The sequence below is a fragment of the Ascidiella aspersa genome, chromosome 4, assembly GCF_963924565.1.
Source record: "Ascidiella aspersa chromosome 4, kaAscAspe10.2, whole genome shotgun sequence".
Taxonomy (NCBI): Eukaryota; Metazoa; Chordata; class Ascidiacea; order Phlebobranchia; family Ascidiidae; genus Ascidiella; species Ascidiella aspersa.
Genome location: NC_139450.1, coordinates 28442488 through 28461749, shown reverse-complemented (window position 1 = coordinate 28461749; position 19262 = coordinate 28442488). Strand labels below are relative to the sequence as shown.

Below are 19262 nucleotides of genomic sequence, written 5' to 3'. Positions count from 1 at the left end.
TGTTGAGCATCCCATATTTAAAGCTGCAATACGACAGCCTTCAGTGCCTTCGGAAATGGGACCAACAGTTTTCTAAGTTATAGCTGAAAACAAGATAGATAATACCGTGAAAACTTACAACCAACAGACATCACATTAGCTACGCTTGAACGAATTCAGGCTTGTTGTTTAGCCATTTCCGCAGAGCCAGAAAACCTGCCATTGCTGCATAGCTGCGCAGCGTGCTAACGTTTTAAAATCGGCGTAGGATTTGTTGACGTTTGGTTTGATTAGAAAGGACAACCGATAGGTTGGCTTAAAGCTGTATGCCTTCTGGTGCTTAAGTTAGCTTTTGTAAGGCGTGTGACGACAATGACAAAGCATTTTTGTTGTTGTGGACGCGCACTTACAAAGACTGAAAACAGAACTAAACAACGTATAATTAAATGACGTTAGTTGATTTATGTTTCTAAACTGTTAGTTATTTTAGAATAAACAAGGTTTAAAACTCTAGTCTGGTACATAGATGTACTGGAGTTATGCAAAAAGGACTTGATTTTAGCTCGTAAAACAGTTTTAATTGTCAATCTTAGCAGACAAAAGCAACATTGAAATTGATTATTTGGTTTCATGTTCCATCATGTATTAGTAAAGGTTAACTAGCAATGCTATCATATAATAGCGTAAAGGCGACTTGACTGTCCTAATTTGTTTCAATTATGGGATGTTGCTTTTCCAGCACAGGTGAGCTTTTAAACAAAGTTTAAACAAAAATTAATAGATTTTAGCAAAATTATATTCTTCAAGATATTATGTATTGATTCTGAACTCAAAAAAATTTTCCTTACTACGGGGTTAAATATAAGCGACTTCGCCTATTAAGGTACACAAAGGGAATCTATCAACAGCCGTGCGTTTTCTCTGAATAATTTGGAAGTGTTTGTTTTGGGACCCAGTGCGCGCAAAATACGGAAATGAACCTTTCGCCATGATTTAGGGACTAATTTAGGATAAACTGATTTTAGTTTGTTGTTTCCAAATAACGTTTCTGTTTTCGAGATCGATATTTGCGGGCGTGAAGTAAGTGCGAAACGCTATATTTGTTTTAATCCATTTTAATTCAGAGACAAATTGTTTGGTAAAACGTACGTTAAGAGCTTCTATTTGTATATCCTTTTACAAAGAAGCTTTTTTAATGTTAGTTTTAGTATAAAATCAAAAGAGCAAACCGAAGCGTGCAAGATTGAAGCAACTATCACTGATAAATCTCAGGCGCTGTTTAGTTCTACACCGGAGGCCCTCGCACTCCTCGCAGACTTAGCGAATCTGTCTATCAATGATACAAGCAGAGCAGGCTAGAAAAATAGCTAGCCTGCAGTGAGGTTCGAACTCACGACCTCGAATCATACCGGGACCGTCGCTCTACCAACTGAGATACACAGGCACAGAGTAGAGGTCGAGACTCGAGAGTTGTTTTGTTCTATTCTAATTTTGAATTAGTATAGATTATTTTAAAATTCTACTAAATCAAACTAACGATACGTAGAACAAACGCGTGCAGCGCATCGTAACGAAATCTCAAAACAGCTTTTGAAATAAATTCATCATTATTTTGGCAGGTGGCGGCTTATTTCCGTGCTGTGGTAGCTGCTGCGGCGGTGACAATGACAGTGACTACGGTGACAGTGACAACCGCCAGCGGCAAGTGACAGATACAGTTCCTGGCAACGACTTGACAGCCGACGAGCGCACCTGAGTAGGCGACATCCAACTTCATGTACAACATCACGTCATTCCTGATGTATACGTCATTTCATGACTACTGTTTACTTTAGCAAGGACAACAATACACCGTGTTTTTCACAAAGAATACAAGCAAATATTGAAAAAGGCGTTGAAAATCCAGATGAGCACATAGCATTAGGGAAATAAAACTCTTATAAATCCAATAACAATACATAAATGGCATTTATCTTCCAACAGGTTGAATTATGACAATAAAAAAAACTTTAAGAAGGCGTGGGCTACCTTAGAGAGAACAGTTTTTATTGTACAAAACGAAAGTAGATGAGAAGGTTGTTTTCTGCAGCTAATTAACTTACAGGGACTCAACCAAACGTAAAGTAAGTGGAAAGCATGTCCGATTGTTCAACACCCCTATTTTGTGCCGTAGTTTTTGCATCCATTGTTGTAAAATGTAAAGTTTATGTAACCAGCCAATGTGAAAATTTTCCTCCATCTTTAAATCGCACAATACAACAAATCCAGCGCCCATTGTGAAAGGCGGGCGGCGAACATTTGTCCGAAAAACAAGCGAAAACAATGGAATAAAGAAAAACGAACCTAACGCTTAACACAGCAGATATTCTGATCGTTTCGCTTCAACGAATACGGCCGTACTGGTAGCGGGTTGTAGTTAGCTACTGAAAGCCTTGCAAAAACAGAACACACTGTTGTTTTGAAACAGACGCCGGCATAAGGACAAGTGCTGGAGATTAAGCTGTATACAGTTTACCGATAGCAGTGGTAAACGGTGTGTTTGACTTTCAGTTGTACAGGCCGTGTTACGAATATTTACACAGGCGTCGGTTTCTGAAGCGAAACAGAAACGTCGTGCTTCTTAAGCTACGTAGAGGTAACATGAACAGAACGGCTTTAAAAATCCACATTAGACCTGATCATAGACTAGTTAGTTGCTTTCCGACTAACAATTGTCGGCAGTGAGGTTGCAAGTTTATTTTTATATTAAACAGTTCCAGAAGAGTCGATTCGTTGATAGCGGAAACTGCAATTTCTTTAAAATAACAACGAGGTGTAGTAGGGCAAACATTAAACAGTTTAAAGCACAAAAGCTTTTATGTACAGTATAGGAGTAAAATAGTGCAACAACATTTAAATCTACAAGTCATGTTTTTTGTTGAAACTCTCAGGTTTAACCGAGAAAAAAATTCGACGGAGATTTTTTTCCTTGTTTTAGGCCATAGCTTATTACTAGGCGATGGTATGGTAATTGCAAATTAGACGTAACTGTTTACCCAATCGGTTTCCACTATGGGATATTGCTGTTCCAAATCAGGTCAGTAGCTGTGACGACAGTTATCCTGTGTTTTAAAGCGAGGAAACGAGTTTCTGGCTCGTCATGACATACAGCTTACGTTACATCTTGGTCTTCTACATTTGTGGTAGAACGTTGTGGTAACGATAAGCTGCTTTATTGTGTCGCCTCGCCCTTTAAAAACACATAAAAGAACTATGACAACCCGCGGGCGTTTTCTCAGTAATTACTTTTGATGCTTACTTATTATTTTGGCCTGTTGTAGTTTCGAATGGGATCTAACGTACGTGCTAAATACAGGAACCACTAGTTTATCTTGTAAAATCCTGCAGCCCTAAGGTACTTCGTTTTACATGCTAAAACTAAATTGTTTCCTGCCTATGCGGGTGTTTGCATTTTGCAAAGTAACGCCGTAATTATACCAAGGAAATATTCTATTATGAAATGAAACCCTTTCTAATGTTTTCGTATTGACGCAACAGTCTCTTAGTGCTGAAAGAAAAAACAGTATGTTCTCCCATTATAGCTTTAGACCTGTTTAACGACGTGGTAGTGTTTGTTTGCTTATGAGATCTAGTGACGCCGTTAGGATTGTAACGAAGCCCGATATATGTTCTTAACGTGAAATCAACACAATCAGCCGACCACGATAAAACAAACTGTTGAACGCCAGAGCTTGACTTAAGAAGCCGTCTATAAAAATTCACAACAATAACTTGGTTATCAACAGATTCAGATTCAATTTATTTTTGTGCATCTTTGCCAACATTGAAAAGCAAAATAACATAAATAGTAGCACAAAGGCAGCGAAAGGACCTTTCAACAGGACGCTTTTATTGTAATTACCTCAACATTTAAAATACGACATTTCCTAAAAGGGCGCGGCTGTCCCAATGGCGATACAACCTTGTTTGAAACAGAAGAATATAGAAACAACAAATCGTTAGCTACGTTTTTGTAACGGAACTCTACCCTACATCAAACAATTTGTCTTTTTTGCGAAAAATTGAGTTTTAGTCAAATATGTATTATTAGGCTAGTTTACAACTGTTATACACTTATGTGTATGTGTATGTACACTTCATTGAATTAACTAAAGTTCAGACATGGTGTAAAACACCTTATAATAATACAGAATTACTATTATTTTTTAGGAGGCGGCTTGTGTTCTTGCTGCGATAGCTGTTGTGGCAGTGGCAAGGATGGCGCCAGTGACAGTGGCAACCGCCAGCGTCGCCTGCCAGAGTCGGTGCCCACTCACGACCTGACCGCCCACAAGCGCCCGAAGGTCCACCTGGACACGGCCATGACCACCACTACTGCGTCATTCATGACGTATGCCCTACGTAACGAGCACCCGACCGACTTGGACAGACAGGTGGCGAAATCGGTCAATCCGGAACCGCTCCGTTACGTTATGCTGGATGACGAGAAAAACTTGCCACCGACACCTGTCACTGACAACAGCGGGCAACCGCAGGTTGTCAGATACAGCATCACCGATTTGCCGGAGCAAGCTACTAAACTGTGACGAGGTGCCAATGCGGGTTGCCAGTGGCAGACAGCCTGTTTCATTCTTGTGTAGGGCGGGAAATTAATCTGCGAACGCATGCAAGCAGTGCGATTTGAAAATGGCTCAAGCACCAGATCGTTCGATTAAAGTTGTACCAAGAAAAACTACAAAAGTAATGCCAACATTAACTTTGCCAATCTTTAGAAAATTCAGATTGTGTTCGCACCAACCGGTCTGAACCGGTTAAATTACAATTTCTGGTCTAAACCCTGATTATCGCTATGTGGCGTGTCCTGAAAAGGCACGGTCGTGCACAAGTTCAAAAAACATTTAAACCCATTTTGTCGTCTGAACAGTGCTATTTAAGTTATGGTTCTAAATTGAGTTCCATTTATTACCTAGGTTTTTTATTATCGGTCCGCATTTGGGTGCGATCGGAATGCCAAAGTTGTCTGATAATGTGATGTAGAATTTCTGACCTAACCCTTATACGTAAGTAAGTGTTTAGGTTTTGACTTTTGTGACGATAAGATGCGCAGTTGAAGCAATCGTCTGTTTTAATTTCAAAACTTGGTCGCTTGGTCAGAGATCGCAAGTTTTATCACAATTCAAGTCGGCAAAAAATAAAAATAATTAAAAAAAGTTTTTGCACGAACAGGATGCGCTAGGTGGCATCGTAGTAAACCTTAACTGACGTCATACCATTTTTCTATTGTGTGCTTAGCGGCCTATACGTGCGTCTGCAGTATTCGTTGCATCTGTAAGTTGTCCCATAACCTGCTCTATCGATTTAGCTGCTGGTAGCTGAAATACATAACCTTCTCCTCATTTATTTTCGGCCGGTTGATGGATGAATTGAGGTAATTAACGCTCGGGCATGAAATATTGGTGTGGTGTATTAAATTAGTGGTGAAAGTAAGCCGGAACAGTCAGAAACGACGTTGCGCTAAAATATTTTTCGCAGGGATACGCTGGTTAAAAATGTTCTTTTCTTTCTTAGCACGTGTCCTTGTTTCGTCATGCCATCCCACCATCTCCTTGAATGTATTTAAACTAAGATATCATATACATGTTTGTACACGACATCAAGTAATACTTAGGGTTTTTGTGACGTCATCTCTGAAAAAAATCATGTTTTCCGGTTAAAAAAATATTTTCATCGCTCAGAAAAGAAAATGATACTTTCACCCCTGATTGCAATTCAGTGGAATCAAGGCACTGAGCAAAAATACTAATTATGTACCTTGGTTTTAATCGCTGTTATTTCTGTTCTTAACCAATAAAAAAAAAAAAAACTACTAATTATTTGCCTCTAACGTTAAACCAGCACCTTCTTAAAATGCATATTTCGCGCTATTAGTTTTGTACAATGCGCTTGTAAATGACATGTAACACTATTATATATGTGTAAACCACTCGAACGTTTTACAAGCGCCAAATTTCATCAGGATGTACTGTATAAACGCATTTTCATCTTTATCGCTGGTGTGACGAAATCCACGAATCACTATCTTAAATGTCGTCGGTTTTTCTTTATTCGTGGAACATTTATAACGCCTGTTAGGAGAATGCGATTGATGTTGCCTTGGACTCCAGCCATAGGACCGAGATAAGAACAACACCAACGTCAGAATAAAACACAATTCGGAATAAGGCCAAAATAGGACTTATACCTAATGGTATTGCTACCGTCTAAATCGGAATAAGTCATAAATTCGTCGGAATAAGACCTGAAAGGTCAGAATCAGGCCTAAACAACACTTTAACTAACCCTAAACCACACCCTGAAGTAGCCTACATCACTAACTCCCCTAAAAATTTCAACACTAACCCATTTTCTAACCCCACCCATTACCCACCAATAACCCCAAACAGGACAGAAAAAATCCGTTGCCAAAACAGCGACGCCCTGACGGCGCCGGTCAGACTATGGCGTCCAAACCTTGGCACCCAAACGGCCGATGCCAGACCGATGGCCCCCGATCGTCCCATACCCTCTACCCACGGGTTCTGGCGTTATTATGGCGTTACCATTTAGGTCTTTTTCCGATGAACTTAGTCTTTATTCCGATGAATTTTGGACTAATTCCGACGAATTTAGGCTTTATTCCGATGAATTTAGGCCTTATTCTGATGAATTTAGACGTTATTCCGATAAATTTTGGTCTTATTCAGACGATTTTGATCTTATGCTTTACGGGATATTACTGCGTATTTAGCTGTATTATGTTGTTGGTCTTAATACTATGGTTTTATAGATTATTCTGCTTTAGATATTTTTGCTTTTTAGGTCTTATTGTGTGTTCCCGTTGCCTTATATGCAAACTGACGTATTTCTTTTCCGTATGTGTGTATGTACATCGCAGTGTTTGCTTTCTTGCAATTTAAAATCTTTTTTGGCAGTTGATATGAATATCGAAGACTGAATGTTTTCGCAGCTGATTTTTGTTTTAGCGGTTGGTTAAGGGATTTATATTGAAGACGTATTTCTCCTTGGTCGATTGCGTGAAAAGCTCTCTAGATGTTTTCAACGCCTTTTCCCGGAGTCTAATCATTTGCTTTATTTTAGATATCTGCTAAAACCGTTTTGTTTTTTCTCTCACCTACTCCGCTTTTTTCGTTTTTTACCGCCGCCGTCTGCAATGTGTTGGCTTATATTGATGACACTATACTTTGATTGATGTTTTGGATATCTATAAGAATTGTGATATTAACAACAAATTTTTCTCGATGTTTTCTAGTTACCGTGTCAATTATTTGCTTCAGGCCATATTAGGTAAATCTGATTTTTTAATTGACAAAATGAAATTAATTGATGACAAAATGAAACCAATTTTAATTTAAAAGGTTTCTGTGGCATAAAAATATATAAATTACTCATCCTTTGAAAGTAACAATAAAGATCAATTCCACATATTCTATAGCAGGGGTCGGCAAACTTTTTCTAGTCGCGGGCCAAAACCAACCCCAGTAAGGTCTCTGCGGGCCACGCAAAATGTAATTATTAATATAATTATGTTCAATATGCTTGAGTACGTTTTCCGTTTGTCCGCGACGCACTCGGCAGCCTTCCACGGCGCAGCGATAAAGAAGCACTGATTTATTTCAAAAGACAGCATCAAAACGTAAACAATCCGGATGGAGAAGGTTGAAGCGCGAAAGTTTTTCGCACTTACGTAGTTAAAAGAGTCAAAAAGTATTTCAAATAAACTCGTGCTTAGTTAGTCAAAGAGGCAGCGGGCCGGATGAATTACATTGGCGGGCCGTAGGTTACCGACCCCTGTTCTATAGGCAGAAGTGTTATCACGTTAGCTTAAAGGTGTAGGCCTACTGGAAAGCCAATTAATCTCCAAGGTTCGCCTAGATTTGTTCGTCCCTATGAAATTATAATAACATTTCCAAAGTCGTTGATAAAGGTTAATGAGGTAAAGCTTATGGTTTAAATTGGACGTTTCTGATGCTTCGGTATAAGAATGTCTAAAATTATCGGATTGGAGCCGATACCCGATGTCAAGTGGTATGGAATCTTACTCGATCCATACTTGCTATCGGTACCGATCCGATACTAAAAAAACAGAAGAATTTGATCCGCATGATTTCAAATTCAACGCAGCAACTTCTAGATTGATAGGTAGATTTATCAAACAGAGTGGGTTAACCCAGGGTTTCCCAAACTGTGGTACGCGACGACTGCACAGGTGGTCCGTAACGATATGACAAGAAATTAAAAAGTCGCACATATACGTTGTACAGTACGATACCCTTTCAAAGATAATTGCCGCAGTTAGTCAAAAATTTGTTTACGAAAAATTCTCGTATTCCTCGTCTATGACGTAATAATATATGCTTATCGCCATTCGAAAAACACAGGTCCAGACTTTCCGTGGACTCTGACTTACGAGTTTGCGTTTCACAAATAACACAAATAACGAAATGATGATGCTGTCAGTTTTTTTTGTGTTATTTTTTGCTTTGTATTGCGGTCCGCGAAATAACAGATTCCCAAATAGTGGTCCGTGGCCCGAAAAGTTTGGGAAACCCTGGGTTAACCAACGAAAGTAACTAATCAAATTGTAGCCTAATAACCTGGAAAAGGTCTTTAAACGCTTCAATTTCACCCAGTTTGATTGTTATCAGTATGGCAATGACCTTTAGTATCAGATCGACTTACGGTTCTTTTTGTCCACAATATCGGGTATCGGTATTATAACCAGGGCTGCGGAGTCGGAGTCGGACTCGGGACTCGGGACTCGACGGAGTCGGTTTGTTTTGCCGGAGTCGGACTCGGGACTCGAGTAGGACCGCGTAAAACTACCCGAGTCCCGAGTCCGAGGTGCGCATGCGCAGTATCAAATTTTAAAACTGTTAAGGCGGCAAAATGTAAGTTGTAAAAGTGTAATAGCAAATGGTGAAATATTTTTCAACCATGTAATGCGGTTGGTGGATCAATTATGACATCAATATGAGTGGATTGCAGAAAATCCACCTTAATTTAGTTGCGTAAATGGGTAAAATACAGGCTGTAAAGTCAGAGCGGGACTCGGGACTCGACAAAATCTTACATTTGGCCGGAGTCGGACTCGGGTGTATTTTTTTGGCCGGGTCGGACTCGTTTTTTTTTAACTGACTCCGCAGCCCTGATTATAACTATAAAAAATCAAGTATCGGACATTCCTAATTGCGATTTATGGACGCATTTATAAAGTGTTTTTATCCGATTTTAGTCGGTGAAAGTAAACAATTCTGTAAGTACCGCAAAAAGAAGCGCTTGTGTTTGTAAATGCAAATATCATCCCGTCCTGATGAAAGGATCAATTCTTGGTTTATTCATACAGATACCAACCTTGTATGCCAGGGGCGGGCAAACTGCGGCTCTCCGGAAAGATTTTGGTGGCTCTTCTAGTCGAATCGTAAAATTCCAAAAAAAGTAAAGGCCACCAAGAGTACCGTTTATGAACGCTTTTCTCTTTTTATTTCTTTATTTAGGCCAGCATTTCGATTATGACGTGACACTAAAGAGTTAGTTGCTGCAAGCCAACGCAATCTCATTGCTAAGGTTTCTGCGATTAGCAAATCAAACAAAAGACTAATATTGATAAATAATGTGCGTGTTGCTTTGTTATATGCAATTCTGTTATTATTGCTGAACATGCATTATTTACCGGTTTTGTATTAAAATATTTTAGTGGCTCTCTGGTACTTGTATTTTCTGCAAATGGCTCTTCGGTTGAATAAATTTGCCCACCCCTGTTATATGCTAAAGCTAGGCTGAAAAAAATAGCGGAATAAAAAGGTAATATTAACCCGAGTGTCGGTTTTAAAACAACCAAAATAAATTAATCTGCTACGAAATAAACTAATTAATTAATTTATACTGGAACTACGTCTGACGTCTATATTTTTTCAACGATAGTCGTTTTCGCCCTATAGCAAACTTCATGCGCGCGAAGTTGGACTTGACACTTCCGCGAAGTCGTATGGCGAACACAGACACCACGCTCGTATACAAAACTAACAAGGTCGTTGCACCGCGCAGCGACGATCAAATTGAATTGGCTCATAATTCGGCCTGCTCGCTTTGTACGAAACGACTTTTTATTGCGGCAGTAAACGGGGCGTTTTGATAGAAAAGCGCGAACTATCCAAACACCGGCTTTCGTTTATACTTGCCGCGTCTGCAGAGTGCCAGGTGAGGGCCCGAGTCAGTGAAAGAAAGCCCTGAAAATATAGAGTCATTTCAACATGAATTACGTTCGTAGTTGCTTAGAGAAAGTCAAGGATATTGTTGGAAACCATTCATTCCGAAATGTTAATATTTTTAGAATCATTTAAAGGTTCAAAGCCTTGGTTTCGAGGTTTCTGTAATGACATCAGGATTAGGAAACTAGTTTAGGAAAATAATTTATGTGTGTTTTACATAGCACGAAATATGAAGTGGATCAATGTTCATTCGAACTTCGAGGCAATATCTTTGATTCTAAAGACGTCCTGTGACTCTGGAAAGCAAAGTTCAAGTCAATGGAGGAAAGGTCTGAAAATATAGAGCCGCAATTTAATATGAAATAGGCTCGTATTTGTTCAGAGGAAGGCAAGGATATGGTGGAAAGGATTCATTTCAAAATGATGTTTTGTAGAATAATTTAAAGCTTCAAAGCTTTGATTTCGAGGTTGTAAGTAGGGAATCAACATTAGGATTGGGAAACCAGTTTGGCCAAATTTATGTGTATGTTGCATAGAACAATAAAATGAAGTGTAGGCCTATAAATGGCAATATATTCGTTTTTAAAGACGTGCCGAGCTTTGGGAAAGCAAAGCTCAAGTCAATACAAGAAAAACCTGAAAATAGAGAGCCATTTTAACATGAATTATGTTCTTAGGCTATTTAATTGTTCATAGAAAGGCAAGGATATTATCTGAATTGATTTACTCCAAAATGTTGATATTTTTGTGAAATAATTTACAGGTTTAAAGCATTGGTTTGGAGTTTGCGTTAGTATGAAATGAAGATAAGAATTAGGAAACCATTTGTGTGTTTAAATAAAGTGTACAAATAATGTTCATTCAAATCTTTATAAATATTTTTCGTTTCTAAATACGTCATATGACTATGGAAAGCAATCCATGCTGTTTATTTGTTGTTTCAAGCGTTTCTATTGCGGTGTATTTGTCATCATATGTTTTATTATACAAACCGATTTGCCGTGGTTGAAAAGTTTATAAACTATACGACACGGCCCATTGGTCGATGTGCTTATAACTACTTCAATTCTAAGCTGTTGTTGTTCCCTTTTGAGGGAGTGAGGCGAGAGTCCTATTTTGTATTCTCGAAGAGCCTGTGACGCGAAAAGTCATCTTTTAAAGCCTGTTAAAGTACACGCCCGCGGGCCCTGGTGCTTTTCAACTTATTTCAAACCGAAGAGCGTTGGTAAGCGAACAGGCCCATCTCTGTGCCAGCTATTTACTTGCAGAGAACGGTTATGCTGGCCTTTTTGTTGTTCCAGTTTTTGCGGAGTTTGTTGTTTTAAGAGTTCAGGATACTCTAAAGTTCTGCAGTAAGGTATCCTGCTTGGCTCACTAAAATTTTGTGTTTTTTTGAATAGACAATCAGTAGATTTTTAACTTATTGGTATTTATCATCTTGAGTGACTGAATGTTGCAAAACTCATACACCGTTTACCTACGTTATTGAAAATTTGCAATGTAGATTTGTGTTATAAGGTGATTAATTGAGGTAGAAGGCGCTTGGGTGGAAATCAAGTTTTTGGAAAAAGTATTTACGAAAAACAGGTTAAGATTGGATAAGTTAACGTTGCATGCGAACGCTTTTACTTAGCTTTTTACTTTTAGGGCTTAAGCCTTAAGTGGTCATTAATGGAATCGTGTTAAGAACCAACGTATTTATTCGATAATAATCAAACATAAGTTGGCTACAACTGATCTAGACCAAAACCCGGGATTTGTATCGTAACCTAATAGGGTTAAAAATATTTTCAGGAGACGGGGCTTTGTGTTCTGCTTGGAAGTTAAAGTGGCTGATCCCTGCGGCAAATAAACACGATTAGTGTTTAAAAGTGTAGCACTCTCTTCAATTTAGTCAACGCTCTCTCACAAAGAAATCCTTTTAAGCAACTATGGGTATTTTTTCACATACTTCGATAAAATTAAGATGCAGGCTATTAAATTTCTAACCAAACCATAAACGAACATGTGCATTGAATTTAAAGGGCGGGCCGCAAAACGTTCAATGAAGGATTGTTTCCAGCATAGAGCTACACAAAAATTAAGCAAAGGCCAGTACAGGCATTTCGAGCATCTTAAAAGACAACGAACCTGCTTTGAAGCTCCTCGCTTGATTAGGACTGCTTGCTTGCAGCGTCAGATGTAACGCACCAGTGAGTTTACCTTGGTAAGCACAGGAACGCAATCAGGCGAAACGTCGTTGGAAATAGGCCGTTTTTTTGGCGAGCGCGGTTTTGTCATTCATCCTGTTCAACTTTAAGGTCTCTTAGCCTTGAACGTTGTTTCTTTTGTTTTTTTAGGTTCTGCAAATCGCCTTTGCGATTAATTTAACGCCATTAACTAACTAAAAAAAAATACTTAACACTTTACCGTACACCGAAAGCCATCGCAATCGTTTCAGCTTCAGAAGGGCCAGATCACAGTTGCTAACACACATATGTGTGTGCATGTTTCACTTAACCGTGTGTCTTAGTTCACAAACGTGCAATTTACTATGACCAGGTGAAATGCCGCCGTTCGAAATCAATGTAACGTTATAAGCAACAACCGAAACCCTTGGAAGATAGGCGTCCGAGGGATCCCCTGCTTAAATTCCCCAAGTAAATGTGCCAGAAATTTGTTCTGTGTTCCCGATAAGAGTGTTATGCGTTCAGGTTGCAGTATAAGGAGAGATTTCGTTAAAGAGGTGTTAGGTCAGTGTGATTCACGTAGAGGACAGTTTTGATATATTTTTACACAGTTTCTCTTAAGACACAGTATGTCGTGAGGTGATGCAAACCCTTAAAAATCTCGTAATATTTTTTGCAGAATGTAGCAGATTCCAAATTTTGCAAGCCCGACCCGCTAAACGCGCGCTGGCGTCAGTAAAAGGTACTGAAATACAAAAAGCTTGAAATGGATATTCTCAGCAACCAGGTCACTCAGGTCACCGAACAGCGTCGCGAAAATGCAAGAAGTAACAGCAACAACCGCAACCACAAGAATAACAATCGCAACGCCAGAAACAGTGACAATAACAACCACAGAAACAACAATACCAGCAACAACAACAGCTGTACAAGCAACAACGACAACAGCGACGACAACAGAAATCACACCAGGGATTTAAACGGCAACAGTTACCACAATAGCAACTACAACAACAACAATAACAGACATAGCGTAAACAACAATCAAAGAAACAGCAACACAAACAACAACAACAACAACCACGAACTAAGCAATTACAACCACAACAGAGACAATAACAGACCTAGTAGCAGCAGGAACAACAACAACACCAACAACAACAGCAACAGCAACACAAACAACAACAACAATAGCGAATCGGCGATCAGGTACAAACTAACGCGGGCTGGTTGGTGGTGTAAGACTCAGCTGCAGCATCGAGCAAGAAAGAGATCGTTCCTCGCCTGCTTTGGAGGAACCATTTTCCTTCTGGGAGGATTTGTGTGCCTCCTCCTCTACTTCATCTCGAACGAGTACAGCAAATTGCTCATGCCCGGGCTTTCACTTTTCGTAGTCGGTGAGTTGCGCTTATTCGTCTGTTAGCTAAGGCCATTGCTTGTCAATTTTTTTTTCTCTCGTCCAAAATACCAAGTTATCCCAATACCGTCTTTCATATTTGCTTACCGTGTTTGCTGAATGCAGGTGTGAGCGCAAGTCAATGCAAGAAAGGCCTAGCAATTTTACCATGGATTATATATGTTTGTATTGTGTAGGAAAGGATATAGGCTACTGTCGGAAATGATTTATTGCAAAAAGATGATATTTTTGTAAAATAGTTTATAGGTTGAAAGTATTGGTTTAGAGCAGTGGTCGGCAAACTTTTTTTGTCGCGGCCCAAAGTACTCTTTTCAGAGATTTTGAAGGCCCACTATGTAAAACCACTACGAAAACAGTGGCGGATTCACGATACTTGATTTTAGGGTGAAATATAACACGGCGCCTTGGTGCCCAAAACACTGCCATGCCATACTGTAAAACATAATATAAATGAAGAATATACGCGCGAAGCGCAAAAAATTTTCGTTTACATACAGGTAAAGTTGGCAAAAAATATAGTTTGATAGGCTCTTAGGCCACATTTGGCAAGTGGGCCTTTCCAAGCTGAGCCCATTCAAAAATTCTATGCCACACCAACTTTTAAAATAAAGTGCAATGAATGTACGGCTTTCTCGCGGCCCAGAACTACATGATAACACTAAAATATTCAAAAGTAGCTCGCGGCCCACTAAAAATGGCTCTGTGGCCCACAGTTTGCCGACCACTGGTTTAGAAGTTGCGGTAAGTATAAATATATGTGTAACAGCGAAGGCGGCTCAACTCTCTTTACTGAACATTTTGTGAGCTTAAACTTAAAGAGAAAAAATAAATAAATAAGATAATAGCCAATATACTTGAAATATTCCTGTCTTAGTCACAGTCAGTCATTCATAATGTCCAGTTAACAGAGAAATATATTTCGCCAAAATATGGCATTATCATTCTCTTGATTCGACTGAATGATTCATTAGAATACAATTGTCGTCATTTACGTGTAGGGGCGAGGAGATATCTTCTTATTTTACACATTCAGTTTGTCATAAGACAATAACATTTACAAATTCAAATTTAATTATTATGTGCCATGTCGTCGTTTTGCATCCGTAATTTTCTAACGTATTGGATAAAGTTGCTCGGAACCAAATCATTTTAATTACTGCAGTTTGCGACCCAAACAAATCAAACGGCGACCCACATTTGGGTCGCGACCAATGAGCTGAGAAACACTGCTTTCGACAATCAAACTTGGACCTTGTATAACCAGCAGGAAAACATACAGAGAATCTCTGTAAATAGTGATTGTCTTTGCGATTTTAACGCCGGTGTGTAAAGTACTTCTTAAATTTAAAACCTCCCCATTTGATGGCAGGCTTCGATTTACAATTCAAGATTTAAAACTAGAAATGGTAAAAATGTAAATTGGTGTTGTTGGTTAAGTTTATTGTAGGATTTAACGTTGACAAGGACAGCAAAGTTTTAAATTAAACTGGAGGCAAATCTTCTTTGTGGTGCATTATTATGATTTTAATTTCTAGTACCAAGTGTGCAAGAAAAAAAGGATGTTTTTTTCAAGGATGCTTTCCCAAGAGAGTGCATGAATTACCCAACCGCTGCGCTTTAAAGCTGTGTACTGCCGTAGCGACAGTTAGAGGCATTGTAATGCATCAGTTAACCCGACAACCAGTCCTGTGTGCTTTAGTAGTTTAGTGCATTGAAAAAATCAAAGTTGTCCGAATGTTTAGGCTGCGTGATGTCTTTAAAGTTTATACTGTTGTCACGCTTTTTCTTTTAAATCAAACAAAGGTCCTAAGGGCTCTTGAAACTTTTCTTTTCCATTTTTGATCGGGCACGTAAGCCAAGACAACGATATAGATAAAGTAATGTGCTTAAATTTAAACAAACATTTAACTACATTTTCCTTAACATTCATGACATTTTGAGATAAAATAGACAATTAGACATGTTTGTTGCAACCCGTTTTTTCGTGTCCTTGTTTAATATTCAGCGACCGTAGTAAAACAAATCACAATTTCAATCTGAAGAAGCGCAAACGATTTTCTAGTGTCCAAATCTATTTTTTTAATCGAGCACTATACAGTTTGGTTTGCAAATTGTACGACAAGTTATAGGAAAGCAGCATTTTTAAGTCCAAAGGCGCACGACTAGCATTTTTGGGAGGGGTTCAAATGATAAAAGATTTGATAAACGTTCAAATGATAAAGGAATTGAACTTGAACATGGTTAACGCTGCAAACTATTCACTTTTGATTTTTCATTTGGCAAAAAAATTTTCAAACTAAATAGCGCATTACTATTTCTAGTTTAATTTTTTTTTATTGCAGGAGTGTCGGTTACCGCCTTTGGGGAGTGGTACTGCCGTGCCAAGCTACGCCAGAACAATCAGCGTCTCCGGGAAATCAACGACAGGCACCGGGCCGACATGCTACGCATGGCCAGTCACGCGTGTCGGCATCGTGACGCAAGCCAAGCGGAACGCAACGTCACCGAAACGCCGCCCTCCTATTTCGCCCTCTACCCGCCTGGTTACTGGGTGCAACGGACGTTACCCGAAGCTAGAACGGGCGGGAATGGCGACGCCTTGCGGCCGATTGAACTTAATGATATTGCCGCAGGGGGCGGTAACGCGCCGCCGTATTCTTCTCAACAAGATTCTGCCGACGCTGAGGAACGACTGCCTTCTTACAGCGAATTGGTGTCCGACGGACTTGTGACGCCCAAGCCGATTGCCGAGTTGTCGGTTTAGCAGTCATTTTTATTTTTTAAGCTCTGATCGCGACCAAACGCGAAGTTCAAATGATTTTTTTTGCAATACACAGCAGTGTTGTTTGAATGTGATTTTCCTCTTGATTTATTTCCGTGTCAAACGTTTACACTCATTTGGTATGTCGAAAAGCCTTTTAAACGTTCAAAAAATCTGTATCTCTATTTATCCAAACAAATATATTGTACATAAAAAGCCTTAAACGATATTTTTTTCTGTTTAATATTACTTTTACAAATTTCAACATTCTCTATCTGGTTTTAGTTAACGGTCCTGTTAAATAGCTAACAAACCACCCAACATTTTGCCCTTATACGTCAACGTTTATCAGGCCCCTATAGTTTTTGCAAGCGTTTTTTTTTACTTGCATGTAAATACAGCTTAAAGGTTTGTGCGAGGAAATAAAGGTTCAAACTTTAGCTCGTTCGAGTGATTGTTGTGTTTTATCATCGAACTGGCGCCGGTTGCCCTGATAAAAATGAGTAAGGAGGTGTTTTAGAAGAGTTCTCTTTGAGGACATCCAGTTTTACGAAAAAAGAGTTGTGTAGCATAAAATTAACCGTAGGGCAGATTTTGTTTTTTGGCCTGCGGTATACAGGAGAGTTGAAAAGAATATTTGAATTGGAATAAACGAAAATTCCGAATGCTGAAAAAATTAGGATCCTAAAAACAAAATATATTTGGGCTAACCACTATGCATTATAAACTGCATTGATTCAGAGGTAACTCGTTTCGGGGTTTATTATTAGCCTACCTTATTCGCTAAACCATCTGTGCGCCAAAATATGTCACAAATTCTTTGTGTAAAATAAGAATATCGTTTCAGTCTCTAGTTTGACAAACTAAAGATGCAAAGGATATTAGTTGTTCCAAAACCAATTGTTTCCCTGCCCTTATTCTGCAACCAGTGTCGTAAACAAGTCATTGTAAAATGACTTACGTGCCAGTCAAGTCATTTTCAACAAATAGTAAGTCAAGTCAATTAGTTACGCAAGTCAATTTTCAGTCACAGAATTGGTTCAAAAAGTAATATTAAACCTTCAAAAATGATAAAAACGTTCTATTCTGACCAATATTTCACACATTAAACACAAAAAACGAAACAATAGCAAGTTAACATTTAATATTAAATTGGCTAAAAAAACCAATTTTACTAAATATGCATTCAATTTAAGAACCTTAACAAACGTCAAGTCATTCGTGTAAAAGACTTTAGTCTAGGTCAAGTCATTTAGACAAATGACTTCAGGTCAGGTCATTTTACCCAAAAGACTTCAGTCACTTCAAGTCATTTGAAAACAGTGACTTAAGTGCATTTAAGTCAAGTCATTGACTTCAGTCATTACCACACTGTCTGTAACTTTATATTTATAAACCCAACAGTCCCACTCAGTAATTTACAATGTAGTTGCAACACACATTACAGTATTCCATTAATTATTACTCGTTGTCAACATAATTAAAGTTTAACTTTTTGGCGCAACGGCAACGTAACTCTTGTTTACTGAAAGGTGGGGATATTTGCTTAAACGTGAACATACTCGTTCGTGTAATATGAAACAGTAAATATTGCAAGTCGTGCATTCATTTATTGTTGTTCGTCAAACTTGGGTCGGGCAGCGAATTTTAGGAGTCTAGAGTACAAGGTTACATAAATACTACACTAAGTGACACATCTAAAAACTATAATACAAAACAAAATACACATTACGTCAAGAAAGCGTGACCAAGTAGAAAATGATAAAACGTTTTCTCAACAGTCTTACCATTGAGGATCGTTTCAAGTTTTCATAAATCGAAATGGGTCGGAGATTGAAAAAATAAAAGTTCTGCTCTAAACAATATTAGGGGTTTAGGTTGGTGCTCTAAACTAAAAAAAGAACAAAATTTTCGCGTATTTGCTAGCCTACCTCTCTATGTAATACGAATAGGTTGTTCTCCTAAATTTCAATCGTTTTGTGTTACACTTTTGTTACATTAGAATTTCTAGAGTAAGGGTGGGCAAACTGCTGCTCGTCGACATGTAGCCTACTTTCGTTTTTATTCTGGCTGAAGAGTAATCTCCAAATTGATAGAGAGGTTTCACCTACCAACTATATGTTTAATGTATCTCTGCTTTGCATTGTGTCAATTCAGATTTGATTTATGATAAATTCGCAGTAACTTTGTTTACCCACCGTGATTTAACATTGAAATTTGAAAGCAACTACTGCCAGAGAGATGTTACGATGAAGTTGCATTTTTTTAAATAGCACAGACCGTCGTAACTTCATAATATCTATCATTAGCGACCATGTTTTTGAAAATCCTGTTTAGTTGTACCCCACAACAGTTGAAAACTCTTCATTCATATTTCTCTTTATGATGCTGAATTTTGCAAGTAAGCTAGCGTACGGAAAATTTCCTGCTCTAGAGACATACAGTTTACCAACCAAGGGTCTAAAGCAGGGGTTATTAAACTTTTCTCACAGCAGACCACTAAAAATTATTTTTGCTTCGCGTGTTCCAGTGTCGGTAAGGAACTTGGGAATGACGTCATAAAATAATGTCCCAATACAATAAAAACTCAAAAATCTGCTGTTTCCGGTCAAAAAACTGTGAAAGGGCAATAGAGTGTATATAATTATACATTCAGTGCAAACCCGTTT

The 19262-nt window shown here is 38.6% G+C and overlaps 2 protein-coding genes across 2 annotated transcripts; both read left to right on the top strand.

Annotated features, from left to right (window-relative positions):
• The first annotated feature begins 2915 nt into the window (after positions 1–2915).
• Positions 2916–4895, top strand: LOC146157317 (uncharacterized). Its single transcript, XM_083387848.1, has 2 exons — positions 2916–3055; positions 4189–4895. Exons 1-2 carry the CDS (start codon positions 3031–3033, stop codon positions 4563–4565), a joined length of 402 nt encoding a protein of 133 aa, XP_083243974.1. The 5' UTR covers positions 2916–3030; the 3' UTR covers positions 4566–4895.
• An 8203-nt stretch (positions 4896–13098) lies between these two features.
• Positions 13099–16596, top strand: LOC146157316 (uncharacterized). Its single transcript, XM_083388169.1, has 2 exons — positions 13099–13812; positions 16175–16596. The coding sequence occupies exons 1-2, from the start codon at positions 13182–13184 to the stop codon at positions 16594–16596; spliced, it is 1053 nt and encodes a 350-aa protein (XP_083244295.1). The 5' UTR covers positions 13099–13181.
• Positions 16597–19262: the final 2666 nt, after the last annotated feature.